Below are 26648 nucleotides of genomic sequence, written 5' to 3'. Positions count from 1 at the left end.
TATTATTGAGGGGAGGCCCCAAAACTGACTAACAACCCCCAAATAATTTGGGGTGCTGGTTGGGGGATTTTCCTGCTTGAGGTTGGAATTAATTTAATAATTAAATTGATTTATTATTGGGAGGGGGTTGTTATTATTGGGAGGCGCCCCCCAATTCTGATATATTTTTTTTAATTCCCCTTTTCCCAGGAGCTCGCCGCTGAGCAGGAGTCGGGGGGTCCTGCAGGGGGGGGGCACCCTGAGCCTGGCCTGGCCGTGCCCCCCCTGCCCGTGGGGACCCCCCCAGCCTGGGGCACTGCTGAGGGGGGGCGGTGAGTGGGGGGCAGAGCACCCCGGGAATTTGGGGGAGCACCCCGGGAATTTGGGGGTGGATCAGCTCAGGGATCACCTTGGGGACCCCTTGGTGGTTTGGGTGCACCTGAGGGGGGGGGGGGCAGGACAGAAAACTTGGGGGGGGTCACCCATGGGGTCCGGGTTTGGGGGAGCATCTGGGTGATACTCGGGATCGCATTTTCCCCCCAAAATATTCCAAAGGTGAGAAAAACCTTTATTTTTCTCTTTTTATTTATTTTTTTTTAAGGTTTTTCCTGACGCCCCTGAAGGTCCAGGGGGGCTCTGGAGTGGGGGGGTGTCCCCCAAAAGCCGAGTTCAAGGCTCCAGCTGTTTGAATTTTTGAATTTTTGGGGTCACGCTCCTGTCCTGGAGTCCTGCACCCCACGAAACCCTCACCCCAAAACTCGGGGGGGGCAGTGGGGGGTCTGCTACCCCTAAAACGCAGAGGTTTGGGTTGGGGGGGGCAAAGCTGTAATTAATTTCTTTATGAAATTGTAATTAGCCCCTGCCAAGGTAAGGGCTCATTAACGCTCGTTAATATGAACCCCGTTAATTGCACAATAAACAGGGCGGGCGGGAGCAGCAGCGCTGGGTTTGGGTGTGGAGATTTGGGGGTCCCCCCTGTTTGTTGGCGGGGTTGCGATCCCGGGGGGTGCGGGGGGAGGCGGGGCGGGGGGAGGTGCGGGACACGCGTGGTGCGCGGGGGGGCGGCCCTTTGTCAGGATGCTCTGAGGAGGAGGAGGAGGAGGAGGAGGAAGGTGGGTGATGGCAGCAGCCCCCGGCCGCAGCACCCCTCGGGGGAGGGGGGATCTGGGGGGGCTGGGGGGAGGCTGGGGGACCCCCCCCTTTCCTCAGCGCACCCCCAGCTGGCTGCGTGCGGGTGTGGGGGGCTGCATCGCAGCCCTGCCCCCGCTCCTGGGCCTTCATCCCCCGGTGGTACCCGAGCGCATCCCTCCCGCCGCGGCCGCCGCCGGGCTGGGGGCGATGCCGCGGCCCCCCCGCTCCAGCCCGCTTCTCATCCCGGTTCCCAGCCCGTTCCCAGCCCCGATCCCAGCTCGTTCCCAGCCCGGTTTCCAGCCCGGTTTTCGCTCCCCCCCCCTCCCCGCCCTGCGGCTGCCGCAGCGGCGCTGGGCGCGGCGCGGGCGGAGGCGGGGGGGGGATGCTGAGAGGGGAAACCGGGGCGGGGGTCCCGGCCCAGCCCCCCAGAGCCCCCCCGGCCTCCTCCGGGGGCTGCTCGGGCCCCGCGCCCCGGGGTCAGCCTGGGTTTATCCCGGCCTGGGCGAGACAGGTGCGCTCCGAGCACCGAAATCTGGGGGTTCCCTTCTGCCCCGAGCCGGGGGGAATGGGGGGCACCCCCGGGTTTGGGGGAGCAGCCCCGCCCTGGGTTTTGGGGGGCCCTTGGCAGCAGCATCCCCAGAGCGCCCGGGGGCGGTGACCTGGGGGAGCGGGGAGGGTTCTTTTGGGGGTCTCTGGGGCCCTTTTGGGGTCCGTGGGCCGGGAAGCGCCCCCGCGTGTGGCGGCAGAGTGGCGCCGAGCCCCCCCATAGTGGGTGACCCCAGTTCGGGCCTGGGGTCGTAGGGGAGCACCCATGGGTGCCCAGAGCTGTGCCCGTTCTCAGCACCCATGGGTGCCCTGTGCCCGTTCCCAGCTTCATCCCTGCCCTGTGCCCGTTCTCAGCTCCCATGGGTGCCCTGTGCCCGTTCTCAGCTCCCATGGGTGCCCTGTGCCCGTTCTCAGCGCCCATGGGTGCCCTGTGCCCGTTCCCAGCTCCATCCCTGCCCTGTGCCCGTTCCCAGCTCCCATGGGTGCCTTGTGCCCGTTCTCAGCGCCCATGGGTGCCCTGTGCCCGTTCCCAGCTCCATCCCTGCCCTGTGCCCGCTCTCGGCTGTGACGGGCTGTCGCCCAGCCCGGGCAGCGTCCCCTCCGCGGTGTCCCCGCGCTGTCCCCTCGCCCCGGGCAGGGCGTGTCCCCGCCGCCCTTATCTGCCGGCCGCAGCCGCTCGGTGTTTTCGGTGCTTTCTCCCCAATCTGTACCCGGGGGCGGCGGCGCTGACGCCGCGTGTCCCCGGTGCCCCGGTGCCCCGCGCCGCCAGGATGAGCACGGCCGCCAGCCCCGAGCCCCTGCCCGAGCCCCCCGGGCCGCGCTGCGCCCCCCCGGAGGAGCCCGAGCTGCTGCGGGCGCGGAGCGGGGCCGGGGACCTGCGCCAGGACTTCAACCTCATGGAGCAGAAGAAGCGGGTGACAATGATCCTGCAGAGCCCGGTGAGCCCCGGGCCGCGCTGGGGCTGGCCCCGGCCCTGCTGTCCCCAACCCGGTCCCGTGTGTGCCAACCCCGTCCCTGCTGTCCCCAACCCGATCCCGTGTGTGCCAGCCCTGTCCCTGCTGTCCCCAACCCGATCCCGTGTGTGCCAACCCCGGCCCTGCTGTCCCCAACCCGATCCCGTGTGTGCCAGCCCCGGCCCTGCTGTCCCCAACCCGATCCCGTGTGTGCCAACCCCGTCCCTGCTGTCCCCAACCCCGTCCCTGCTGTCCCCAACCCAATCCCGTGTGTGCCAGCCCCGTCCCTGCTGTCCCCAACCCAATCTCTGCTGTCCCCAGCCCCGTCCCTGCTGTCCCCAACCCGGTCCCGTGTGTGCCAACCCCATCCCTGCTGTCCCCAACCCGATCCCGTGTGTGCCAGCCCCGTCCCTGCTGTCCCCAACCCCATCCTGTCTGTCCCCAGCCTGATGCCGTCTGTCCCCAACCCTGTCCCATCAGTGCCAGCCCCGTCCTGTCTGTCCCCAACCCCGTCCCATCTGTGCCAACACCTTCCTTTACATCCCCAAACCCTGTCCTTCGTGTCCCCAAACCCTGTCCTTCGTGTCCCCAGCCTCTTCCTGCATGTCCCCCACCCCTCCTGGCCCAAATCCCGTCCCTGTCGCCAACCCCTTCTTGTCCCTGGCCCCATCCTTGGTTGTCGCCGCCCCATCCCTGCTGTCCCCAAGATGTCACCACGCGGTGGTGCGTGTCCCCACCTGGCAGTGCCACTGCCACCGCGGTGCTGCTGTCACTGAGCTGCCAGCACCACTGCTGCCACTGTGCCAGCGGTGTCACCCACACCAGGATGGTTGTGCCACCATCACCACCGTGGCACCGAGCTGGCAGTGTTAGTGCCACCATCACCGTGGCACCGAGCTGGCCATGCCACCATCACCACTGTGGCGCCGAGCTGGCAGTGCTGCTGCCACCAAGTCAGCAGTGCCACCACCACCGTGTCACCGAGCTGGTGATGTCACTATCACTGTGTGACCAAGCTGGCAGTGCCACCAGAGCCATGGTGTCCCCCACACCAACCTGCCAGTGCCACCAAGCCACGGCGCTGCCCCTGCCCCGATGTCCCCAGCGGTGCCACCCGGCCCGTTGTCACCTGTCCCCGTGCCGCAGTCCTTCCGGGAGGAGCTGGAGAGCCTGATCCAGGAGCAGATGAAGAAGGGGAACAACTCGTCGCACGTGTGGGCGCTGCGGCAGATCGCCGACTTCATGGCCACCACGTCCCCCGCCGCCCTGCCCACCTCCCCCATGGGTACGTGGGGCTCCGTGGGGACGAGGGGTGGTGTGGGAAAACCCCAAATCCTTGGGGGACGCCAAATCTTTGCAACCTTGGAACCTCCAAATCTCACAAAAACCTTCAGGGGCCTCAAATGCTTTGGAACCACCCAACTTTTGGGACCTTGAGGACCCCAGAAACCTTTGGGGTCAGCAAACCTTTGAGACCACCAAATTTTGGGATCTTGGGGGGACTCCCAAACCTTTGGAACCAACTCTTGGGGTGCCACCAAACCCCTGGGATCCCCCAAACCCTTTGAGGCCCACCAAATCTTTGGGGTCATCAAACCTGGGGAACCACCAAACCTTTGATGCCCGGGGACCACCAAACCCATCCCCACAACCCTCTGCCCCCGCTGAGCCCCCCCGTGGTTTTGGGGGGTCCCCGATCCCCAGGGCTGGCGTCGGTCACCCCCATCAATGACCTGCACGGGACCGAGGGGCCGGCACTGGCCAAGGGCGAGCGGCTGATGCGCTGCAAGGTGGGCAGCATCCACCGGCTGCTGGACCTGTACGGCTGGGCACAGCTGGGACACGCCGCCGTGACCGTGAGCACCCCAAAATAGGGGGGTTTGGGGGTGTTTGGGGGGGATTTGGGGTTGTTTTGGCTGTTCAGGGGGCTTTTGATGCCTGCTGGACTGGTACAAGCTCAGCACAACAGGGACATGCTGCTGTCACTGAGACAAAATGTCACCGACCCAGGAAAACAGGGGGCCTGGGGTTCTCTGGTGGGATTTTGGGGGTTGGTGGATTTTGGAAGGTTGGGAGCTGATGGGTTCCTAGAGGGATGTCGGTGATTTGGGTTTTGGACATTTGAGGTGTACTAGGATTTTGAGGGTTTGTGGGTAATTTTGGGGGGCAGTTTGTGGGGTTTTGGGGTTGTTGTTGGGTTGGTTTGGGGGCAGTTTTGGAAGTGTTTTAATGGTTTAGGGGCCATCAGAGAGGTGTGGAGCTTTCTCAGGGGTGTTAATTTGGGGTTTTTTTTGGGGCTGCTTCTCACCCCACCCCATCCCCCGTGGCAGCTGCGGGTCAGCAAGGAGCAGGAGCACTTCTTGGTGGCCCCGCAGGGGCTGGCGTGCAGCGAGGTGACAGCGGCCAGCCTGGTGAGCCCCCACCTCCCTCCCCGGGGCTGCCTGGGGCGGGAGCAGCCCCTGAGCCCCCCGTGCCCCCCAGGTGAAGGTGAACGTGCTGGGGGCCGTGGTGGAGCAGGGCAGCACCGGCTTCGCCCCCGACGCGCGCAGCTTCAGCCTGCACGCCGCCATCTACGCGGCGCGCCCCGACATCCGCTGCATCGTGCGGCTGCACACCCCGGCCGCGGCCGCCGTAGGCTGGGAACGGGCTGGGGGCACCGGGACAGGGGCCCGGGGCTTGGGAGTTAGGGGAATGTGGGGGCTTTTGGGGGAAGTTGGGTTTGGGGGGGTTTGGGAGGGTGGAAAGGTGTTTGGAGTGATTTGGGGGGCTTGGGAGCTAGGGGAATGTGGGAGAGCTTGGGTTTGGGGGGATTTGGGAGGGTGGAAAGGTGTTTGAAGGAATTTGGGGTTTGGGTGGAGGATGGGTTTGGGAGGGATTGGGGGGTTTGGAGGCTTTTGAGGGGAATGTGGAGGCTTTTGGGGGAGGTTGGGTTTGGGAAGAGTTGGGGTTGGGAAGTTTTGGAAGGGATGGGGTTTTTGGAGGGGCTGTTGGTGGGGTTTTTTGGGGGGGCTGTTGGTGTTTTTTTGTGGCTGCTGGTGTTTTTGGAGGGGTGTTTGGGGTTCCTTGGCCCCCTGCCCTCTTGCCCCCCGTGCCCAGGTGTCGGCCATGCGCTGCGGGCTCCTGCCCATCTCCCGCGCCGCTCTCCTCCTGGGCGACGTCGCCTACTTCGACTTCCGCGGGGAGGTGGAGGACGAGGCCGACCGTGTGGAGCTCCAGAAGTGCCTCGGGCCCACCTGCAAGGTGAGGGGACACCTGGGGGGCGCGGGGGTCGCCCCGCCATGCCCCGCTGACATCCCGCCGCAGATCCTGGTGCTGCGGAACCACGGCGTGCTGGCGCTGGGCGACACGGCCGAGGAGGCTTTTTACAGCATCTTCCACCTGCAGGCGGCCTGCGAGGTGCAGGTGAGCGCGGGGCTGCGGTGGGAGCGGGCAGCGAGCTGGGCCGGGGCTCTGCAGCCAGCCCAGAGACCGTGCCCCGAGCTGTGCCAGTCTCAGCTCAGCCAGGGTGCCCCAGGCAGTGAGCTGTGCCAGCTCTGTGCCACTCACTGCCAGCTCTGTGCTCTGAGCTGTGCCAGCTCTGTGCCCCTCGTTTCCATCCCTGTGCCACCTCTGTGCCCCTCGTTTCCATCCCTGTGCCAGCTCTGTGCCCCTCATTGCCATCCCTGTGCCAGCTCTGTGCCCCTCGTTTCCATCCCTGTGCCAGCTCTGTGCCCCTCATTGCCATCCCCATGCCCTGAGCTGTGCCAGCTCTGTGCCCCTCATTGCCATCCCTGTGCCAGCTCTGTGCCCCTCATTTCCATCCCCATGCCCTGAGCCGTGCCAGCTCTGTGCCCCTCATTTCCATCCCCATGCCCTGGGCCGTGCCAGCTCTGTGCCCCTCATTGCCATTCCTGTGCCAGCTCTGTGCCCCTCATTTCCATCCCCACGCCCTGAGCCGTGCCAGCTCTGTGCCCCTCATTTCCATCCCCATGCCCTGGGCCGTGCCAGCTCTGTGCCCCTCATTGCCATCCCTGTGCCAGCTCTGTGCCCCTCATTTCCATCTCCATGCCCTGAGCTGTGCCAGCTCTGTGCCCCTCATTGCCATCCCTGTGCCAGCTCTGTGCCCCTCGTTTCCATCCCCACACCCTGGGCTGTGCCAGCTCTGTGCCCCTCGTTTCCATCCCTGTGCCAGCTCTGTGCCCCTCATTTCCATCCCCACACCCTGAGCCATGCCAGCTCTGTGCCCATTTCCATCCCCACACCCTGAGCCATGCCAGCTCTGTGCCCCTCGTTTCCATCCCTGTGCCAGCTCTGTGCCCCTCATTTCCATCCCCATGCTCTGAGCTGTGCCAGCTCTGTGCCCCTCATTGCCATCCCTGTGCCAGCTCTGTGCCCCTCATTTCCATCCCCACACCCTGGGCTGTGCCAGCTCTGTGCCCCTCATTGCCATTCCTGTGCCAGCTCTGTGCCCCTCATTGCCCACGCCCTGGGCTGTGCCAGCCCTGTGCCCGTTCCTCCCCGCTGTGTGGGCTCCGGGGGTGGCTGCGGGGCAGTCCCGGTGTCCCGGTGTGCCAGCGGTGCCGGTGCCCGCAGGTGTCGGCGCTGGCGAGCGCGGGCGGCGCGGAGAACCTGATCGTGCTGGAGCGGGCGCAGCAGCGCGGGCCCCACGGGCCGGGCGCCGTGCGCCGCGCCGGCACCACCTTCGGGCCCCTGCACAAGAGCCGCCTGGGCGAGCACGAGTTCGAGGCACTCATGAGGATGCTGGACAACCTGGTGAGCGCCACAACCACCCGAGCAGCCCAAAAACGGGCTGTGACAGCAGAGAGAGCTCTGTTCCTTCCTGCAGGGAAGGCCCCTTTCTTTATTCACATATTTATAGGAAATATCAGAAAACCCTCCCAAGCCACCCCAAAACGGGCTGTGACAAAGCAGAGAGAGCTCCATTCCTTCCTGCAGGAGAGGCCCCTGTTTTATTCACATATTTATAGGAAATATCAGAAAACCCTCCCAAGCCACCCCAAAATGGGCTGTGATAAAGTAGAGAGAGCTCCATTTCTTCCTGTAGGGAAGGCCCCTTTCTTTATTCACATATTTATAGGAGCTATCAGAAAACCCTCCCGAGCCACCCCAAAAAGGGCTGTGATAAAGCAGAAAGAACTCCATTTCTTCCTGCAGGGAAGGCCCCTGCTTTATTCACATATTTATAGGAAATATCAGAATGCACTGGGTTAAACCTAATTGGTCAGCAGTGCAGCGAAGCCCAGCTCAGTGTTTGGCAAGGGCTGTTGAACGTCATCAAATTTTCTCTTTCTAGAGATGTTTACATACCTTGTTCACTGAGCCCCACGGACAAGACCTATAATTCATACAAGTGCAAAAGGTTCTTTCACTAAAATAGGTTATTAAACAGCGCTGGCTGTTTTCGTATCCCTCTAATTCTTCTTTACGGGAATTTATGAATCTTTGCTTTTCCAATATCTCTCCCTGTGTGTGACAAAGCCCCAGCCAAGGCCTCGGTTTACCCCGCGTGCCTGACTCCCCTCTCCGTGTGTTGCAGGGCTACCGCACGGGCTACACGTACCGCTACCCCTTCGTGCAGGAGAAGAGCAAGCCCAAGAGCGACGTGCTGATCCCCGCCACCGTGACGGCCTTCGTGTTCGAGGAGGAGCCCGCCGGGACCCCCGCCCTGCGCCAGCACGCCCAGAAGCAGCAGAAGGAGAAGACGAGGTGGCTCAACACCCCCAACACCTACACCAGGGTCAGCCTGGCCGAGGAGGCGCAGGGCAGCGCCGGCGCCCAGAGGACAAAGACCACGGTGAGGGGCAGCGGGGCTTGGGCATCGGCGGCCGGGCAGCTGGAGGGGGTCCTGGTTGTGGATCCCAATAAAATCGGGGGTGTGGGGAGGCCCAGGCACCACCTGCTTCCTGTAATGATGATTATTTTGGGATCCCACCATCCCATTCTCGTGGGGGTGAGTGGTGTTGGCTTTATCGGGGTCTTCCCTCTGTGCAAGATGCATTTATTGGGGTCTCCTCATTTATTGGGGTTTCCACTTTATTATCAGGGTCTCTACGTAAGTCTCCTCTCTAGACAAGATGTGTTGTTTGGGCTCTCCCCACATTCATCAGGGTCTCCCCTCTACATAAAATGCTTTTATTTGGATCTCTCTTCTACACAAGACCTATTTATAAGGGTCTCCCCTCTATTATTGGGGTCTCTCCCTGTGCAAGATGCATTTATTGGGGTCTTTCCTCCATGTAACACCTGTTTATCAAGGTCTCCCCTCCACACAAGTTGCTTTTTTTGGGGTCTTCCTCTATTATTGGGCTCCTCCTTCTATGTATGATGCATTTAGTCAGGTCTTCCTTCTATGCAGGGAGTGTTTATCGGGGTCTTCCCTCTGTACAAAGACAGAATAAAGAAAATGTCAGACCAGCTGCTAACAGATAAATAAATAACCAGGAGTAATCATCCCACCTGTGGGTTCTGATGCGCAGCGCTAGCCTGGCTGTAACTTTCCTTGTACAAGTTGCATTTGTGGGGGTCCCCTTTCTATCCCGGGGGTCTCCTGAATCCCAAAACCCCTTCTGGCTCTGCAGTGGCTACGGGCAGACGAGGTGGAGAAGGGCAGCAGCGGGACCCCCATCCGCATCGAGAACCCCAACCAGTTTGTGCCGCTCTACACGGACCCGCAGGAGGTGCTGGAGATGCGCAACAAGGTGGGCTGGGCACAGGGGGGGCTCGGGGGGCTTCGTCCTGTCCTCGCGGGGGGACTGAGCCCCGTCCTCCCCCACAGATCCGCGAGCAAAACCGCCAGGACGTGAAGTCAGCTGGGCCCCAGTCGCAGCTGCTGGCCAGCGTCATCGCCGAGAGCAGCCGCAGCCCCGTATGGCCCCCGTGTCACCCTGTGTCACCCATGTCACCCTGTGTCTCCTGCCCTCGGACAGACACCCCGTGTCCCCGGTGTCCCCAGCCCTGGGACAGACACCCCGTGTCACCTTTGTCACCCTGTGTCACCCCATGTCCCCAGCCCTGGGACAGACACCCTGTGTCACCTTTGTCACCCTGTGTCACCCCATGTCCCCAGCCCTGGGACAGACACCCTGTGTCACCCCATGTCCCCACTGTCCCCAGACCAATGTCAGCCCGTGTCACCTCTTGTCCCAGGCCACACGTGCCCAGCCCCAGGTGCCCCTGCCCAGAGCACCCGTCCCTGGTTCCCCAGCACTGCACAGGTGACACCAGGCAGGCAGGGACACTGCCCCGAGGGCAGAGGGGACAGTGCTGGGGTGGGGACACTGCCTGGGGTGGGGACACTGCTCCAATGGGACTGACACTGCTTGGGGTGAGGCTGGGGACACAGTTCCAGAAGGGGTGACACCGCTCTGGAGGGGTGACATCTCCCCATGAGGGGGTTGATACTGCTCTGGGGGGTGACATCTCTCTGGGGTAGGTGACACTGCCTGGGGGGGTGACATCTCTCTGGGGTAGGTGACACCACTCCTGGGTCTGTTTCAGTCCACCGAGAGCCACCTGGGGGATGCAGAGGCCAAGAAGGGTGGGGAAGAGGCTCCCCCGGAGCCGGAGCCCCCCAACCCCTTCAGCCAGCTCACGGACCAGGAGCTGGAGGAGTACAAGCAGGAGGTGGAGAGGAAGAAGCGCCTGCAGGGTAGGAGAGACCCCCAAAACCCCCGGAGAGCCCCGGCTGGCGCCGAGGGCACCCGGGGCCAGCGCGTCTCTCTGCGCAGGCGAGAAGGACGCGGCAGCAGAGGAGAGCGGGGCTCCCCCCCCAGAGCCGCCCCCTCCGGAGCCCCCAGCGCAGCCCACGGAGGGTGAGTGGGGGGACGAGCACCCCAAAATGAGGGCTGGGGTCCCAGTGAGCAGCAGGACTGGGGGGACAAGGGCGGCTGTGGCCAAACCGTGCTGAGATGCAGCTCGCTGTCACCTCGTGTCACCTCGTGCTGTCACCCTGCTCCAGAGGGGCTGGGGACGGACGGGGATCGTGGCAGGAGGACATGAGCGTCTGCCGGTGGCTTTGCGGGGTGCAGGGGACACCCCTGTGGGGTGCAGGGGACACCCTGTGCTCACCCTCACCTCTGTGGGGTGCAGGGGACACCCTGTGCCCACCTTTGTGGGGTGCAGGGGACACCCTGTGCCCCCAGTCCCCACGCTCGGCGGGTGCGCCGTTCCCACTGTTCCGACCCGCGGCGGGTGCCGGGGCGCGGCTCGGGGGCTGCTGGCTCTGCCATGGTGTCTCGTGGTGTCCGTCCGTCTGTCTGTCTGTCTCCACAACGTCTCCTTTCTCTTTCCTCCCCGTGTGCCTGTCACCCAAGGAGTTACCCCTGAATCCCTGGCGCCGTAGTAAGTACGGAGAGGCCACCCCGGACGAGGGACACGGGCTCGGGGGGATCTTCGGTCTCCAAATCCCTTAGGAAATCCCCTGGGGAATCCCTCCTTGTTGTTGCTCCCCGCTTCTCCTGCTGCCTCTTCCCGGCTCTCCATCCCACATCGCTTGTCCCGCAGGGAGGGGGTGGCTCCGGGGGCTCGGGGAAGCAGTGCCTGTGGCAGGACAGGATCAAATCCCAACGCTCTCCGCTCGTGGAGGACAATCCTGCTCCTGCCCAGGCCCCACTGGACATTTAGGGGGATTTTCAACCCCCCCACAACACCGTGCTGCTGCCCCAATTCCCTGTTCCCTCTCCCCAAGGTGATAAGAAGGGCGATGGTGGCCAAGCCCCCCCTGATTCCACTGCCAAGAAGGAGCCACCAGCGGTGGTGAACGGGAAGGAGGAAGAGCAAAGCACTGAGGAAAACCTTGGGAAAGGGGGCACAGACCGGACAACCACCAACGCTGACCAGGATGCCCCCAAGGAGAAGGAGACAGTGACCAGCAACCCCGTGTCCCCCGACGGTTCACCTTCCAAATCGCCCTCCAAAAAGAAGAAGAAATTCCGGACCCCATCTTTCCTGAAAAAAGGCAAAAAGAAGGAGAAGATCGAATCCTGAGTGTCCCGAGGCCGGGCGCGTGGGATCCCCGGATCTCAGGAGCCCGAGGCGTGGCCCCAGCCCCCGGCACCCGGCCGGGCCCCACGAGCCACCTCGTCCCCCTCGTCCCCGTCTCTGGGGCGGCCACCGAGCTCGGGGCGACTGGTCCCCGTCTGGGGAACTCCCGCTGCACCTCCCTCCCCCTCTCCCTCCTGGGCTCCAGCCCCTTCCCACTGCAGGCCAAGGGTTGAATTTCCTCCACCAGAGCCCAGATCTGCTCGATTTGAGGAAGAAAAGGGTGTTTCGTGGTTGTTTTCTTCACCTTCTGTTTCAAGCTCTGCTGGAATGGCGCTGGCTTCATCTCCAGGAAAATTGTCCATGGCTTTGCCAGGAGAACGGGGCCGAGCTGAAGGCAGGGATCACTGTTCCTGAAGGAGGAGCTGAGGTTTTTCCTCCCTGGATTGCAATCTTCCCCTCCTCGGGCTCAAGAACCGCTTCATCCCCTTCTCCTGGTACCCCCAGCCCGTGTTTTCCCCACCCAAGGAAGAGCAGCAGGATTTCCCACCGCTGGAAAAGCCCCCACCTCACTGCACGACCCACACCTGGGAAAACAGGAAAAAAAAAACCTCCGGGAATTGTCTGTGTTATTTAAAACTGAGCAAAACTCACTCACCAAGTGCTACTTCGGGATGAACACACGCTGCCAGTTCCCGCCGGCCACGCCGGCCCCTGCTTTTCCCAGCTCTGGATTCCCAGCACAGCTTCCATCCCTCCGGCGTTCCCCTCCCTCCCAGCACTGCAACCTCCTGGCCACCCCTCCCCGGGAAGAGCCCCAGCCACGGCCGTGCTCCCCACAGCCCTTCCAGCGCTGGGATTTGGGGATAAATCACCGGGATCAGCCCCACATGCTCCCCCCGTTTCCTGGGGTGCTCGCCCTGAGCCTTCCTGCCCCCATGGGGCCCTGCCCAGGAGGGGTCTGGAATGCCCCAGAACGCTTTTTTGGGGTTCCCCCGCCCCAGCAGGGTTTCCCCACGTGCCACCGCTGTGGTTTCAAATCTTTTCGCAGCTCCTGGGGGTTGGAACCCCTCTGGAAGAGCAGGAATCCCATGGATTGGGGGATGCAGGAAACAGCAGAGAGCCCAGGCAGGGGTCTTGCCAGAGCCTGGATTTTGGGAAGAGCCTTTGTCCTGCCCAGTGTCCCCCCAGAGGTCCCCACCCCACTCCTGCAGGATGGGGGGCACCGAGGGGACTCTGAGCCCCTAAACCCTGTCACGGGGGGGCTGTTCCTCACTGCCACTGACTTTAAGGCTCTTTGAGGCCATTTTTGCCCCTGGGCCTGTTCCCCCTGGGTGACCCTGGGCAGCAGTGTCACCTCCCTGGGGTGGCACTGTCACACCTGGGGGAATTCCTGAATGACAGCACTGCCACACCCCCAGCCCCACCCGGGGGCTCCCCCAGGGGTTTTGTCCCCAAGGGTCTGTCCCCAGGGCCTTTGTCACCCCTTTTGTCCCCAAGGGTCTGTCCCTTTGTCACCCCTTTTCCCAAAGGCCTCTGGCTTTGTAGGGGACCCCGGGACTGAGCTTCCCCTCTAGGAAAGGGATGAAGGCTCCAGTGCCAGCATCATCACCACGCTGGAGGGCACCAGAGCCAAGACCCCATCCCTGGACCAGCCCTGGCCTCATTCCCCCTCCCCTCGCTCCAGCAAGGCCCGGGCTGGGGGCAAACCCTGATCTGATTTTCCTCCTCCATGGAAAACAGAGGCTGATCCCACCCTGGCAGCGGGGAAGGGCGAGTCCAGCCGGGCTCGGCACCTCTCCTCCAGCCCCGGTGTTGAGCCTGGAACGGCACCGGGAGGAGGCCGGGGTGTGGCACGGTCCCCGCGAGTGACAATCGCGGCCGGGAGCGCGTGGAACGCCGCTGTAAATAATAAACCCCGTGTTTGGCACCCGGCAGCGCCTGGAGGCTGAGGGGTGAGGGATGGGATGGGGATGGAGGTGGGAATGGAATGGGGACTGGGATTCGAATGGGGATGGGATGGAATGAGGATTGGGATTCAGATGGGGCTGGGAATGGGAAGGGGATGATGGGGGTGGGATAGGGTGGAGGTGGGAATGGAATGGGGATTGGGATTTGAATGGGAAGGGGATGATGGGGTGGGACAGGATCGAGGTGGGAATGGAATGGGGATTGGGACTGGAATGGGAAGGGGATGATGGGGTGGGACTGGAATGGGAAGGGGATGATGGGGTGGGACAGGATCGAGGTGGGACTGGAATGGGAAGGGGATGGTGGGGTGGGACAGGATCGAGGTGGGAATGGAATGGGGATTGGGACTGGAATGGGAAGGGGATGATGGGGTGGGACAGGGACGGGCCATGGCTCAGGAACGGGACTCCCCCATTCGGAGCCCTCACGGGAACGTCCCGGAGCCGCGGGCACCGGCTGTGCCGGACACCGGGACGGTTCCAGCAGCTTCCCGAGACCCCTCGGGACCCCCCGGCTACCGAACCCAGGCACGGCCCGGCACGTTTGGGGCTCCGGCCGGCACCGAGCCGCGCCCGCCGCTTGAACGCGGGGACCCGAACCGGGAAAGCGGCGCGGGGCCGGGAACGGGAAGAAAAGAAGCCGAAAAGGACCGGGCCGGGCCGGGCTGCGGATGCCGGTGGCGGCCCCGCCTTCCTCCTTCCCTCCCTCCCCTTCCGTCCCTCCTCTTCCTCCCGGCCTGGGCGCGCTCTCGGGGCGAGCGGCGGGACCGGGCCGATGCGGCGCTGAGCGAACCCGGGCCGGTCCCTCGGTGCCGGCCCCGGTCCCTCGGTGCCGGTCTCGGTGCCGGTGCCGGTGCCGGCCCCGCCGCGGGAACAGCAGCGGGGCTGAGCGGCGGCCATGGGCCGCAGCCGCTCCCGGTCACCGCCGCGGCGGGGTGAGGGACACCGGGGACACCGGGGCACCGGGGACACCGGGGCACCGGGGACACCGGGGGGACCGGGGGAGCTCAGCGGGACAGGGCGGGGGCCACTGAGACCCTCCAGGGCGGGCAGCCCCCGGTTCTGTGAGAGCACAGAGAGAGTGGGTCCTTCATCCTCCTCTTCTTCCTCCTCATCCTGTTTTCCTTCTCCGCTTTCTTCTCTTCCTCCTCTCCTTTTCCTCTTTCCCCCCCTCCCCATCCTTCTTCCCCTCTTCTTCGTCTCCTCCTCCTCTCCTCCTCCTCCTCTCCTTCTCCTCCTTCTCTCCTCCTGCCACCCCTCTCCACCTTGCTCAGGTTTTTGGGTTCATCACCCCCTCCTGGCTGACCCCCCCGGGTGATTTCCCCCTGGGTGGTTCCCCCCAGCTCCACCGGAGATTTTTCCTGCTGCTCCTTCCCCATCTCCTGGGGGTGCCCAGAGGGGTCGGTGAGCCCAGAGCTGTCCCGGAGGGGTGGGAAGGGCTGTCCCGGGGCTTTCTGTGGGGTTTTCTGTGGGATTTCCTGGGGAAGCGGGAGGGAGCAGCAGCTGACCCTTCCCCGGGCAGAGCGCCGGCGCTCGCGTTCCACGTCCCGGGACAGGGACAGGCGGCGGCGGGAGCGATCCCGGTCCCGGGACAGGGACAGGAGGAGGAGCCGGTCCCGCTCCCCGCACCGGAGACGATCCAGGTGAGGGCAGGGACCGTGGAGGTGAGGGTGGGACTGTCCAGGTGAGGGTGGGGACATGCAGGTGATGGCAGGGACACCACCGTGGGGTGGGGACAGCTAGCTGAGGGCACCCTGGGTGACTTGGGGACAGCAGGAGCTCCAGGCCGGGATTCCAGGTGGGAATTGCAGCCCCAGCTCCCCTGGGATTCCAGGTGGGAATTGCAGCCCCATTTCCTCTGGAGTTCCAGGGGGTTCCAGGTGGCAATTGCAGCCCCAGCTGCCCTGGAAATCCTGGGGGTTCCAGGTGGGAATGGCAGCCCCAGCTCCCCTGGAGTTCCAGGGGGTTCCAGGTGGGAATGGCAGCCCCAGCTCCCCTGGGATTCCAGGAGGCAATTGCAGCCCCAGCTCCCCTGGAATTCCAGGTGGATCCAGGTGGGAATGGCAGCCCCAGCTCCCCTGGGATTCCAGGAGGGAATTGCAGCCCCAGCTCCCCTGGAATTCCAGGTGGATCCAGGTGGGAATGGCAGCCCCAGCTCCCCTGGGATTTCAGGGGGATCCAGGTGGGAATGGCAGCCCCAGCTCGTGTGCCCCAGCAGGTCCCCACGCCGGCACCGCTCCAGCTCCTCGTCGCCAGCACGGCCCAAGGAGCGCCGGGATGAGGAGAAGAAGGAGCTCAAGGACTCCAAGAAGGAGCGGCAGATCACAGGTGAGGGGGGATTTTCCTCCTGGAGCACCCCCAGGTGCCCTGCGGGGCCAGGACCAGCCCAGGGCCACCCGGATTTTTGGGAATTCCAACATCTGTGCTTGCTCAGTCCCCTGTTTTCTTCCCCCAGAGGAGGATTTGCAGGGCAAGACAGAGGAGGAGATCGAGATGATGAAGATGATGGGTTTTGCCTCCTTTGATACCACCAAGGTGAGCGCCGCTCCGGGGGCTCTGCGGTGTCAGCTGCCCTGTTTGGGGATAATCCGTGGGATTTTGGGATTTTTCTCCCCAGGGGAAGAAGGTGGACGGCGCTGCCAATGCCTACGCCATCAATGTGTCCCAGAAGAGGAAGTACAGGTGTGTCCCCTGTTGGGGTGGGAAGGGGAGTTTGGTTTGTGGGGCAGCTGTGGCCACGGTCTCACCGTGCTCCAGTGAAATCAGGGGAAAACTGCAGCTCAGTGAGGTTTAGACTCAAAAGCAGAGGTGAGAGTTCTGCAGATCCCCCTGGGAACGGGAAATGAGGGAGAAGAGCAGTGAGGAGCAGCTTAGGAACGGGTGGGATGTGCCCAGCGAGGCCTGGACAGGATCAGAGCAGCAGGAACGACACCGCTCACTGGTTTATTCCCAAAAAACACCCAGGTTGTCAATTCTGCTCCCTTTGTGACGACAACCTGGGCTCCTCTGGGGCAGCTCCTTGCTGGGAGCCTTCTTTGGTTAAATCCATGGGGAGTTGGAGGCGCTGAGCCCCGCTGCCAGCCTCCCGGGGCGGTTGTGTCCCGATTTCCCTGGACCCGGGGCTGAGCCTGGCTCCATCCTCGCACAGGCAGTACATGAACAGAAAAGGAGGATTCAACAGGCCCCTGGATTTCATCGCCTGACCTGGCACACGGCTCCAGAAGGATTTCGCTTCCCTGCACTCTCCTGGCTGGCTCCCGTGCTGGATTCCAGCGGAATTCGGGTTACTCCCAACAACTCCCACAGCCAGAGCTGCCGCCAGTTTCCGTTTCCCAGATGTTTGTTGTTGTTGTTTTACAACAGAGGTCAGATTCTGGCTGGGATTTTGCTGTGTTCTCCCTGGGTTTGGTTTGTTTCCCTGTTAATAAAACCCCGGATGTATTTTTTCCTTTAATTTTTATCATTCAGAGATACAGCAGGGCCTCCAGTCCCCCTCCCAGAAATCCTTGGAAATGCCGCAGATCAGCTTAATCCCGTGTGAGCCCTGGGGTCCCAGCCCTGTGGGGGTCCCTGTCCTGGGGGGTCTGTCCCCATCCCGAGGGTCCCTGTCCGGTGGTCCCGGTCCCCATCCCGGTTCCCGGTCCCCATCCCGGGGGTCCGTGTTTGGTGGTCCCGTTTCCCGGGTCCCCGGTCCCCGTCCCAGGGTCCCGGTCCCCGTCCCCGTCCCGGGGGTCCGTGTCCGGTGGTCCCGGTTCCCGGTTCCCATCCCGGGGTCCCGGTTCCCATCCCGGGGTCCCGGTTCCGGGTCCCGGTCCCCATCCCGGGGGTCCGTGTCCGGTGGTCCCGGTTCCCGGTTCCCATCCCGGGGTCCCGGTTCCCATCCCGGGGTCCCGGTTCCGGGTCCCGGTCCCGGTTCCGGGTCCCGGTCCCGGTCCGTGCGTACGTCGCCCGACGTAGCCGAGGCCCCGCCCCCTCCCGTCCGGCCTCGCCATTGGCTGAGCGGCAGGAAGTGAGTCAGGGCAGAGCGTGCGGCCAGGGGGCGGGGCCGGCCGCGTGGGCGGGGCGCCGCAGGAGGGGCCGGGCCAATAGCAGGAGGGCGTGGCGCTCCCGTCCAATAGCAGCGAGCGGGGGGCGTGTCCTCAGGCGCGGCCACGCTTCCTCCCCGCCGCTCGTGGAGGTGCTGGGCGTGGCCTCCCCTCTCCGCCCAATCAGCGGCGGGGATGGGCGGGGCCTGTCCCCGTCCGGGCCAATGAGCGGCGGCGGGGGCGTGGCGCGCGCGGGGTCTGGCGGAGCGGCGCTCGGGGCGGGCAGAGGCCGCCGCTCCCCCCCCGGCGCCGGTCCCGTCCCGGCCCCGCCGCGGCCGCCCCCGCTCCCGGCCCCGGCCCCGCCATGGCCGCCGCCCCCCGCCTCGGCATCCAGATGCTGCTGGAGGCCGCCGAGTTCCTGGAGCGGCGGGAGCGAGGTACCCCCCGCGCCCCCCCCCCACTTCCCGGTGCCGCCGGTGCCCCCGGCCGGGCCCCGCGGTGACCCGCGCCCGCCGTTGTGTCTCCGCAGAAGCCGAGCACGGCTACGCCTCGCTGTGGCCCGGCGGGAAGGACGGCGAGGCCCCGCGGCGCCGCGCCAAGGCCCGGAGGAGCGGCGGCGGCGGCGGCAGGTGACGGCGGCACCGGGCGGGGCGGGGGAACCGGCCCGAGCGGGCCCGGCGGCTGCGGGGCCCGGCCGGGGCAGCTCCGGCCCCGCGCGGCCCGGCCCGCTGAGCCCCCGGGCGGGGTGACCGGCCCGGGGCCGCCGTGTCCGGTGCCCGGTGCGGCCGCCGTTCCCGGGCCTCGGGACCGCCCCGCTCCCCGCGCTCGGACGGGCCCCGGGTGTGCGGCAGGGCCGGGGCTCCCTCCTGGCGTGGCGCTGCCGAGGTCCCTGTGGCCCCTGGTGGTGACAGGCCCGGGGCTCCTGTGCCCGGCTGGCACCGGGCCGGGCACCGGGCCGGGCCGGCTACCCGGTCCCGGGCTCCGGTGGGGCCCCCGCCGTCCCTGCGGTGTCACAAGGCCGGGGACACCTCCTGTCCCCGGGTGTGTGGGGCACAGGGCGCTCCTCGTGTCCCCGGGAGGTGACAGGCTGGGGACCCTGCTGTCCCCGGTGTCCCGGCTCGGGGGCTGTCACGGCTGTCCCCGGTGTCCCGGTGTCCCGGCTCGGGGGCTGTCACGGCTGTCCCCGGTGTCCCGGCTCGGGGGCTGTCACGGCTGTCCTGCTGTCACCGGGCAGGGCAGGACTGGGTGTGGCTCTGCTGTCACCAAAGTCCGCCTGTCAGCGGGTGTGACACCGTGGGTGGGACCGTTCTGTCCCCGGGTGACCGGAGAGGCCCTGGCGGGGCTGGAGGGGACCCTCCTGTCACCCCCTGAATTCCAACGCGCCCCAAATCCCACCCAGAGTCCCCCCTTAGCCCTGCCTGCTCCCTCCTCCCTCTGGCTCCTGGCTGCTTTGAAATCCTGCCCCCCCTTTCCTCCGAGCTGGGGCCCACATCGTGCTCCTGAATTCCCACACGGAATTCCAGGGGCGAACCCCACACCCCGGAGCCCTCATTGCCCCCCTCCAGCCGGGATCCCCCTGCCCTGGGCCGGCTGCAGGCCGTGTCCCCAGCCCGGGGACGCTCCGAGGGGCGGCAGCCCCGTCCCGGTGCCCGGGAGGAGCCGGTGCCGGTGGCAGCACCTCTGTCACCCCGGGAGGAGCCGGTGCCGGTGGCAGCACCTCTGTCACCCCGGGAGGAGCCGGTGCCGGTGGCAGCACCTCTGTCACCCCGGGAGGAGCCGGTGCCGGTGGCAGCACCTCTGTCACCCCGGGAGGAGCCGGTGCCGGTGGCAGCACCCTCTGTCACCCCGGGAGGAGCCGGTGCCGGTGGCAGCACCCTCTGTCACCCCGGGAGGAGCCGGTGCCGGTGGCAGCACATCTGTCACCCTTCTCTGCTCCCGCCGGCGCGACGCCACCGTCGCCGACCTTTGCTTCGTGATCCCCGGGGCCGGGGCGGCAGAATCAAACGGGCTCCCGGGAATTACCGGGGCTTTGTCCTGCCCGGACATGCTCCGGGTTTCCTTCTGGGATTTTTGGTTCGCTTCGGGCCAATTTTGTTGTGGTTTTCAGGAATAAAAAGCACATTCCAGGGGGAAAGCTGGTGTTCAGACCGGTGGGAATCCAAACCAGTGGCTCTGTGGCTTTGGAGAGGATGTGGGAGCTCCACCTGCCCCAGGGTGAAGCTTCCATCCCCTCTGTCCGTGTTTATTTTATCCAGAATTTAAACCCATCAATTCATTCTTTTTTTTTTTTTTCCCTCTAAATATTGGTGATGGGGAATGCAAGTCCAGAAGAGAAAGCAGCCCTTCCAGGGAGGATCCAGGCAGAAAAGAGGATGAATTTGTAGTTCAGGATTGTGGAGGTGATGGGAGCCTCAGCCCTGTCTGTACCTGTGCTCAGCAAGTGTTTGGATAATTTAGAATCCAGGGAAAAGCTCGTGAAGCTGCAGCCCCTTGGTGAAGGGCTGGGTGAGACGTGCAGATTGATCCAGGGAGAAGCTGAGTGCAGCCACTGCCCAGGAGCCGAGGAGCTGAGCCCTGCAGTGTGCCAGGACAATCCCCCTGGAGTGGGAAGGGGACATTCCTGGGACCTGTGGCCAAAATGCCAGCAGAGCCACGGGAGCGGGGTGATCCATCAGGAAAGGCTGCTGGAAAAGGGGAGGAGACCTCAGAGAGCATCTCCCACTGCTGTGGTGGTGATGTCCCTGGTTTTGCCTTCAGTGACATTCCTGGTTTTCCCTTCAGTGGCATCCCTGGTTTTCCCTTTGATGACATCCCTGGTTTTCCAGAACTCCCAGATCCCGTGGGGCCATCCCAGTTTACATCCTCATCCAAACAGCCTCTGGGTTATTCCCACATTTCAGTTTTCAGGCACACAACAACATTTTTTTACCAAATTGGAGTGGAGCTTCTTGAGGCCGCTGGAGGTTTTAGGGAGTCAGTGGGCAGGGAAGCAGCTCTTCCCTGAGCACCATTCCTGGGAATTTGCCTCCTGTGGCTTCTTCCTGGATTTCAGTGGAGGGAAAATCAGTCCTGGCTTGTGCTTCCCACCTTCTCCCAGCTCTGTGGGAGCTGGGAGCTTCAGGGGGATTTGTTGTGGGCTCAATGTGTCTGGGGTCTCCTCCAGAGCTGCTCTCAGCTGTTGGACACAGGGAAGGCTGTTTCCAATTTGTGTTCCTGGGTTGAGGGACAGGGTTGAGCTGCTGATCCCAATCCCAGCTCTAAACCTTGGGTGTCTGGTTTAAAATCCCATTTCGTGGTTTTCCTGACCCTTTTATTGCCACTTGCCCGCCTGCATCCTGCCCCTCACCATCCCTGGAAGCCCCCCGGGTCTGCAGTTTTTCCAGGGAGCCTTTGCTAATTCCCACATGTTAATCCCAACTGGTAATCTCTAATCAGGCAGAGGAATTAATAACTTCTTCCTTCTCTTCCAGGTCGACACACAATGAGATGGAAAAGAACAGGTGAGTGCCAGAGGTTGTCAGGAGCCGGGCTGGGGGGAATTTCTGCTTCTCCAGGGGTGTTCCACCATGCTGAGATGGCTTGGCAGGGAAGGAATGGGATAAAGGACACCAAGGATTAAAGCATTCCCTGTTCCTGGTTGTTGGGAAGCTCCACAGCTCTGCTTATTCAGGAAAATGATCTTTTCACAGGCTCATCTTTGAGCCAGTCTGGGATTTATCCCGAGCAAATCCCACTTTTTTTGCCTGTGTTGTCATCCCGAGGCCCTTTGGGTGAGGAAATCCCTGTTGACTCCCAGCGTGTCCCAAACAAGACCAGCAGGTCATTGCAAAATCCCTTTGGAGCTGCCCGGGATGGGTGTCACAACCCCTTCCCAAGGATCTGACCTACATGTTGGGATTGGGAATGGACCCAGGGAAACTGGGCTGTGCTGGGAGCACCCCAGCTTTTTTCAGCACAAAAAGGGATTTCCCCGAGGAGCTGGAGCCTCCCTCCTGCATTAACCTGTTAAAGCAGAGAAAACCCAGATGTTAGAGGAAGGGGGAGGATTCCTGGAGCACAGCCAGTGCTCCTGCAGGGATCTGTGGTTTTTGTACCCAAAACCACCCCGTTCATACTGAAAAGAGGGAAAGGAAGCACTCCCAAGGGATTTGCAGCTGGGTGTTAGCCTGGGCAGCTTCAGCTGTCAGCAGGAGCCCCACAGCACTCCTGGGATGGAAGAGAACGACCAAAAGTGGCCATTCCCACCCAGAATCCCGAGGCCATTGGCATCTCATTGCCTGGCATGGCCCCAGCAGCCCGGGGTGCCAGCAGGGTTTTTCCAGGAGGTTTTCCCAAGGCGTCCTTTTGCCTGGTGCGGTTCCCTCCCGGTTCCTGGAGCCCGTGGAGGCCGGGAAGGCTCCTGCTCGGGGTCAGCTCCCGGCAGCTGGGCTGGGAATGCCCTTGGGGAGCTGAGGCGCCACGTGCTCCCTTGCAGGCGTGCCCAGCTCCGGCTGTGCCTGGAGCGGCTGAAGGGGCTGGTGCCGCTGGGCGCGGCGGCCGGGCGCCACACCACGCTCAGCCTCCTCACCAGGGCCCGGCTCCACATCCAGGTGAGCACAAACCGGAGCCCAGAGCGGCACCCCAGTCCGGGGCACGGGCTGGGAGAACCGGGAGAACGCTGGAAGAACCGGGAGAGCGCTGGGATCGTGATGGGATAACGGCGGGAGCGCTGGGATGGGGCTGGGGTAACTGGGGGGGTTTTGAATTGGGCTGGGATGACCGGGAGGGTTGGAGTCCCTGCAGCTCCACATCCCAAACGTGCTGGAGATGGGAGCCGGCGGTGGTTGCGCCGGGCTGGATTGGGTGGGAATGCCAGGCTCAGGGTGCTGTGTCCCAGGTGGCTCAGAGGGAATCCTGGGTGGCTCCCCGGGAATCCTGGGCTCAGGGTGCCCTATCCCGGGTGGCTCCCAGGGAATCCTGGGCTCAGGGTGCCCTATCCCGGGTGGCTCCCAGGGAATCCCGGGTGGCTCCCAGGGAATCCCGGGTGGCTCCCAGGGAATCCCGGGCTCACGGTGCCGTGTTCCCCGCAGAAGCTGGAGGACCAGGAGCGCCGGGCCCTGCACCAGATCGAGCAGCTGCAGCGGGAGCAGCGGCACCTGCAGCGGCAGCTGGAGAAGCTGGGAATGGAGCGGGTCAGGATAGACAGCATCGGCTCCAGCCTCGCCTCCGAGCGCTCCGAGTCGGACCAAGGTGAGCGCCCGCGCTGGGGCCCGGCCGGCGGGAGGCCAGGCCGTGCCGGAGCCCCAACCGCTCCCGTTGCCCCGGCAGAGGAGATGGACGTGGACGTGGAGAGCACGGACGACCTCCCGGCCGACCTGGACTGGAGCAGCAGCAGCCCCAGCGACTCGGACGAGCGCGGCAGCCTGCAGAGCCTGGGCAGCGACGAGGGCTACTCCAGCTCCGGCGGGACCAGGGCCAAGCTGGCCGGCAGCAGGAAGCTTCCCGCCCTCGGGATTTAGGGAGCGCTGCCCGCCGCCCCCGGGGGTCCCGTTAGCAGCACACCGACCCCGCCAGCCTCCCCCGCACCACGGAACCGCCCGCGCTCCCGCGGCCCGGCCCGGGAACATCCCGGCAATAACAGCGACGCAGGAGCCTCCCTGGGCTCTTCCCCGGGCTGTCACTGCCCGGTGTTCCCGACCTTCTCCACCTTTGGTGGCCACGCCACGTTCCCGGTCTCGGAGCCGCAGAGCTGAGTTCTCTGGGAGCAGATCCGATGCTTCGTGGAGTTCCCATCCGTGGGGAGCTGGGAGCGTTTCGGGCACAGGGATCAGCCTCAGTCGGGGCTCCCTTCCCCCGACTCTAAATATTCAGGGACCCCATCCCAGCCCTCCCGGAGCACTCCCGGCTCAGCACAGGCTCAGAGCCATCCCCACTCCTGGATGTGGCGTTCCAGGCTCCTGGAGTTCCCTTCCCACGCTTTCGTCTCGGGGACAGTTTTTTCTACCTCGGAGGGAGCCCAGGGCCTCTCTCCACCCCTTCAGCACAAAGATGATGCCTCTGCTCAGCAATAACCCCGCACCATCCCCCGGGGCTGCTCCCGGCTCCTGGAAGGTTCCAGAAGCCACGGCAGGGAGGGAAGGAGGGGCAGGGGGGTTCCCAGGCGCGCTGTGGATTCGCTCCCCAGTGCACTGCAGCATTCCCAGCACTTCCCGCTCTTGGAGGCGCTCTGGGAATGCTGGCACGTAGAGAGCTCTGCTTCCAGCACCTTCCTCTTCCCCTCGAGCTGCTCCCAGGGCTTTTCCAGCCCCTGGAGCCTTCCCAGGGCTTTTCCCAGCGCTGGGATAAAGCCCTGACCCTCTGCCCGTCCCTTTCAGGAAATGCAGGTGCTGAAAGCTCCATGGAGTGCAAGGGGATGAGCAGCAGGAGACTCCAGTGCTTTTGCTTTTCCTTCGTCCTTTCCCCTTTCCCTTCCTTTTTTCTTTCCTCTTTCTTTCCTTTTCCTTTCCTCCTTGCCCCTCTCCCCCTTTCCTTTTATTGTTTCTTTTTTCTCCTTCTCCTCCTCCTTTTCCTTTCCTTCTTTTCTCCTTTCTCATTTTCCCCTTTTCCCCTTTCTCATTTTCCCCTTTTCCTTTCCTTTTTAACACCCCAATCCCATTTTTGGCTCACATGGGGACGTGGGAAGCCACCCACAGGCCCCACAAGTTGCCCAAATCCCCCAGGTTCTGTCTCTTTTTTCCATGTGCTGGCTCATAAGAGGGAAAAAAAAAACAAACACAAACCACAAAGAATTTTCCTTTGAAGCTGCTGGAATTTTCCACCCTCTGGCATTGTCACAGACTGTGGGCACCTGAGCTCAACCCCCTGCACCATCAAAAAGAGGGAAAAAAAGGCAAAAAGATGGAAAATTGAGAGAAAAAGAGGAATACCAGCCTCTGGGGGCCACGGCTCAGGTGGTTTTTGATCCACCTGGGGAATCCCAGCGGAGCCCTCTGGGCCGGTGATTCCCAGCATTGGGAAGGCCCTTCCAGAGGTACAAAACATTGATTTTTGGTTGGTTTTGGACATTCTGAAGGTTTGGCCTCAGCACAAATGAGGGGTTTTGGCAGGTTTGTGCCTTTCTGAGCTCCCAATGCCTTTTTTCCCCCTTTTTTCCCCATCCTGTCCCAGCCTGACCCTTCCCAGCCCTTTGCACTGTCGGGCTGTGCTCCGGGAACCCCAAACGCTGCACTGACCCCGAATCCCCGGGTCCCAGTGGTGGTGCCAGCCTTTTCCTGGAATTCACTGATCCACCAGCATTCCTATGAAACAAGCTGCAGGAAGGACTTTTTTATAGGTTGTGACAAAAAAAAAAAAAATCCAGGGAGTGGGGGGAGTCGGGTCGGGGCACGGATGGGTGGGAATCACAAACTCCCATTTTTGGGCTGTTTTTCCTTTCTTTTTCCTTAGGGAAGGCAGATCCCGAGGTGCCAGCTCCCGGGAAGCACCAAAATGTTTGTCCTTCATTTTTCCAGCAGAGCCATCTTGTCTCCACTCAAGCTTTCCTTTATTTTCCTTTGGGACACCTCTGATTTGTGCTTTTCCCATCATTTGTTCTGTTCCTTTTGCTTCCCAAGCAGCTGGGAGCGGACCCGGATCCAATTCCAGCCGTTCCTGCTGTAAACATCCAAAAATCCCACTGCAGGGCTGAACCCCCATGTCAAGCCAATAGAATGGTGCTTTTTGTTGGTTTTTTTTTAGGAATTCTGTGTTTTAGGAGATCTTTGCTGTGTCCATGGATATTTCTGTCTTGTTTGATTGTTAGGAAATAAATTATTTGGTTACGAAAGAGCCGGAATTGCTGCAGGAGGTGAGGGGACGGGGGATGGAGGTGGCAGAAGGACACGGGGGTGGCACGGGGGGGACAAGGGCAGGGCAGCCCAGGGTGGGAGGGTGGCACGGGGGGCACACAGGGTGACAGGGACATGGGGGTGACAGAGGGGCACGGGGCACCTGGGACCCAGCCCGGTGCCACACCTGGGGCAGGTGCCCCACCCGCGGGGCCACGCCTGCCCTGAGGGCCCTCGAGTGACAAGTGGGGACACGGTGGTGACCGGGGAGGGACCTGCCGGGAAGGGGAGCGGGGGGACGGGGGCACAGGCAGGGTGGCACGGGGCTGGGGGATGGGCAGGACATGGGGGTGGGGGGGCGTGGGATGGGAGCAGAAGGGCGGGGGGGACAGGGGGGACATGGGGGACATGGGAGACATGAGGAACGTGGGGGACATGAGGGACATGGGGGACTTGAGGGACATGGGGGACAGGGGACATGAGGAACATGGGGGACTTGGGGAACACGGGGGACATAGGAACAAGGGTGGACATGAGGGTTTGGAGCCATGGGGACATTGGGGATTTTGGGGAGACGTGAAGGAACAGGGGAGCAGAGGGGGCTGGGGGGATTGGGGGCTGGACTGTGGGGTGTGGGACTGTGGTGGCACAAAGGGAACGTGGGGGTGTGGGGACACGGCAGAGGGGAGGGAGCGGTGACGTGGTGGGGACATGGGGGGCTGAGGGGGACAGGGGGACCCCAGTGTGAGCCCCGGTGGGAACACAGGGACAGCAGCGGGGACTCAGTGGGACATGGGGACACCACCAGGGATCCCCGCTGGGGACACGGGCATGGGGCCAGCAGCAGAGCGCGGGGTGGGGTGGCAGCCCCGCAGTGTCCCTGTGAGTGTGGCACACCTGTCCCTGTGAGTGTGGCACACCTGTCCATGTGAGTGTGGCACACCTGTCCTCGTCAGTGTGGCACACCTGTCCCCGTGAGTGTGGCACACCTGTCCCCGCAGCCGTGGCACACCTGTCCCTGTGAGTGTGGCACACTTGTCCTCGTCAGTGTGGCACACCTATCCCTGTGAGTGTGGCACACCTGTCCTCGTGTGGCACACCTATCCCCGTGAGTGTGGCACACCTGTCCCTGTGAGTGTGGCACACCTGTCCTCGTCAGTGTGGCACACCTATCCCCGTGAGTGTGGCACACCTGTCCTCGTCAGTGTGGCACACCTATCCCCGTGAGTGTGGCACACCTATCCCTGTGAGTGTGGCACA

At 63.5% G+C, this 26648-nt stretch overlaps 3 protein-coding genes across 5 annotated transcripts; all 3 read left to right on the top strand.

Annotated features, from left to right (window-relative positions):
• Nucleotides 1-2374: 2374 nt before the first annotated feature.
• Nucleotides 2375-13518, top strand: ADD2 (adducin 2). Its single transcript, XM_077789233.2, has 14 exons — nt 2375-2594; nt 3756-3894; nt 4314-4465; nt 4940-5020; nt 5091-5240; nt 5706-5849; nt 5913-6011; nt 7182-7361; nt 8146-8403; nt 9188-9307; nt 9385-9474; nt 10107-10257; nt 10337-10420; nt 11296-13518. Exons 1-14 carry the CDS (start codon nt 2427-2429, stop codon nt 11592-11594), a joined length of 2115 nt encoding a protein of 704 aa, XP_077645359.2. The 5' UTR covers nt 2375-2426; the 3' UTR covers nt 11595-13518.
• Nucleotides 13519-14287: 769 nt separating this feature from the next.
• On the top strand, nt 14288-16999 carry SNRNP27 (small nuclear ribonucleoprotein U4/U6.U5 subunit 27). Of its 2 annotated transcripts, none has more exons than XM_021545387.4 (6): nt 14288-14493; nt 15081-15201; nt 15777-15886; nt 16014-16093; nt 16176-16240; nt 16707-16999. In XM_021545387.4, the coding sequence occupies exons 1-6, from the start codon at nt 14457-14459 to the stop codon at nt 16759-16761; spliced, it is 468 nt and encodes a 155-aa protein (XP_021401062.1). In that variant the 5' UTR covers nt 14288-14456; the 3' UTR covers nt 16762-16999. The 2 variants fall into 2 exon arrangements, with proteins under 2 accessions (XP_021401062.1, XP_085415386.1); XM_085559260.1 differs by having other exon boundaries at nt 15774-15886.
• Nucleotides 17000-17841: 842 nt separating this feature from the next.
• MXD1 (MAX dimerization protein 1) lies at nt 17842-25387 on the top strand. 2 transcript variants are annotated; one of them, XM_021545377.4, is made up of 6 exons: nt 17842-18020; nt 18113-18212; nt 21054-21083; nt 22058-22172; nt 22653-22812; nt 22891-25387. In XM_021545377.4, the coding sequence occupies exons 1-6, from the start codon at nt 17948-17950 to the stop codon at nt 23079-23081; spliced, it is 669 nt and encodes a 222-aa protein (XP_021401052.3). In that variant the 5' UTR covers nt 17842-17947; the 3' UTR covers nt 23082-25387. The 2 variants fall into 2 exon arrangements, with proteins under 2 accessions (XP_021401052.3, XP_085415384.1); XM_085559258.1 differs by having other exon boundaries at nt 17844-18020; nt 22653-25387.
• Nucleotides 25388-26648: the final 1261 nt, after the last annotated feature.

Source organism: Lonchura striata, chromosome 22 (genome assembly GCF_050655825.1).
Source record: "Lonchura striata isolate lonStrDom1 chromosome 22, ASM5065582v1, whole genome shotgun sequence".
Lineage (NCBI taxonomy): Eukaryota > Metazoa > Chordata > Aves > Passeriformes > Estrildidae > Lonchura > Lonchura striata.
This window is presented reverse-complemented; position numbering and strand designations above follow the sequence as displayed.

Excerpts from the sequence above, each read along its gene's own strand:
- SNRNP27 (XM_085559260.1), top strand. The coding sequence starts at position 14,457 with ATGGGCCGCAGCCGCTCCCGGTCACCGCCGCGGCGGG. Across the intron at positions 16,094-16,175 it reads CCTCCTTTGATACCACCAAG|GGGAAGAAGGTGGACGGCGC; the intron begins GTGAGCGCCGCT and ends TTTTCTCCCCAG. Across the intron at positions 16,241-16,706 it reads TCCCAGAAGAGGAAGTACAG|GCAGTACATGAACAGAAAAG; the intron begins GTGTGTCCCCTG and ends ATCCTCGCACAG.
- ADD2 (XM_077789233.2), top strand. The coding sequence starts at position 2,427 with ATGAGCACGGCCGCCAGCCCCGAGCCCCTGCCCGAGCCCCCCGGGCCG. Across the intron at positions 6,012-7,181 it reads AGGCGGCCTGCGAGGTGCAG|GTGTCGGCGCTGGCGAGCGC; the intron begins GTGAGCGCGGGG and ends CGGTGCCCGCAG. Across the intron at positions 8,404-9,187 it reads CCCAGAGGACAAAGACCACG|TGGCTACGGGCAGACGAGGT; the intron begins GTGAGGGGCAGC and ends CTGGCTCTGCAG.
- MXD1 (XM_085559258.1), top strand. The coding sequence starts at position 17,948 with ATGGCCGCCGCCCCCCGCCTCGGCATCCAGATGCTGCTGGAGGCCGCC. Across the intron at positions 18,021-18,112 it reads CCTGGAGCGGCGGGAGCGAG|AAGCCGAGCACGGCTACGCC; the intron begins GTACCCCCCGCG and ends GTGTCTCCGCAG. Across the intron at positions 21,084-22,057 it reads AATGAGATGGAAAAGAACAG|GCGTGCCCAGCTCCGGCTGT; the intron begins GTGAGTGCCAGA and ends GCTCCCTTGCAG.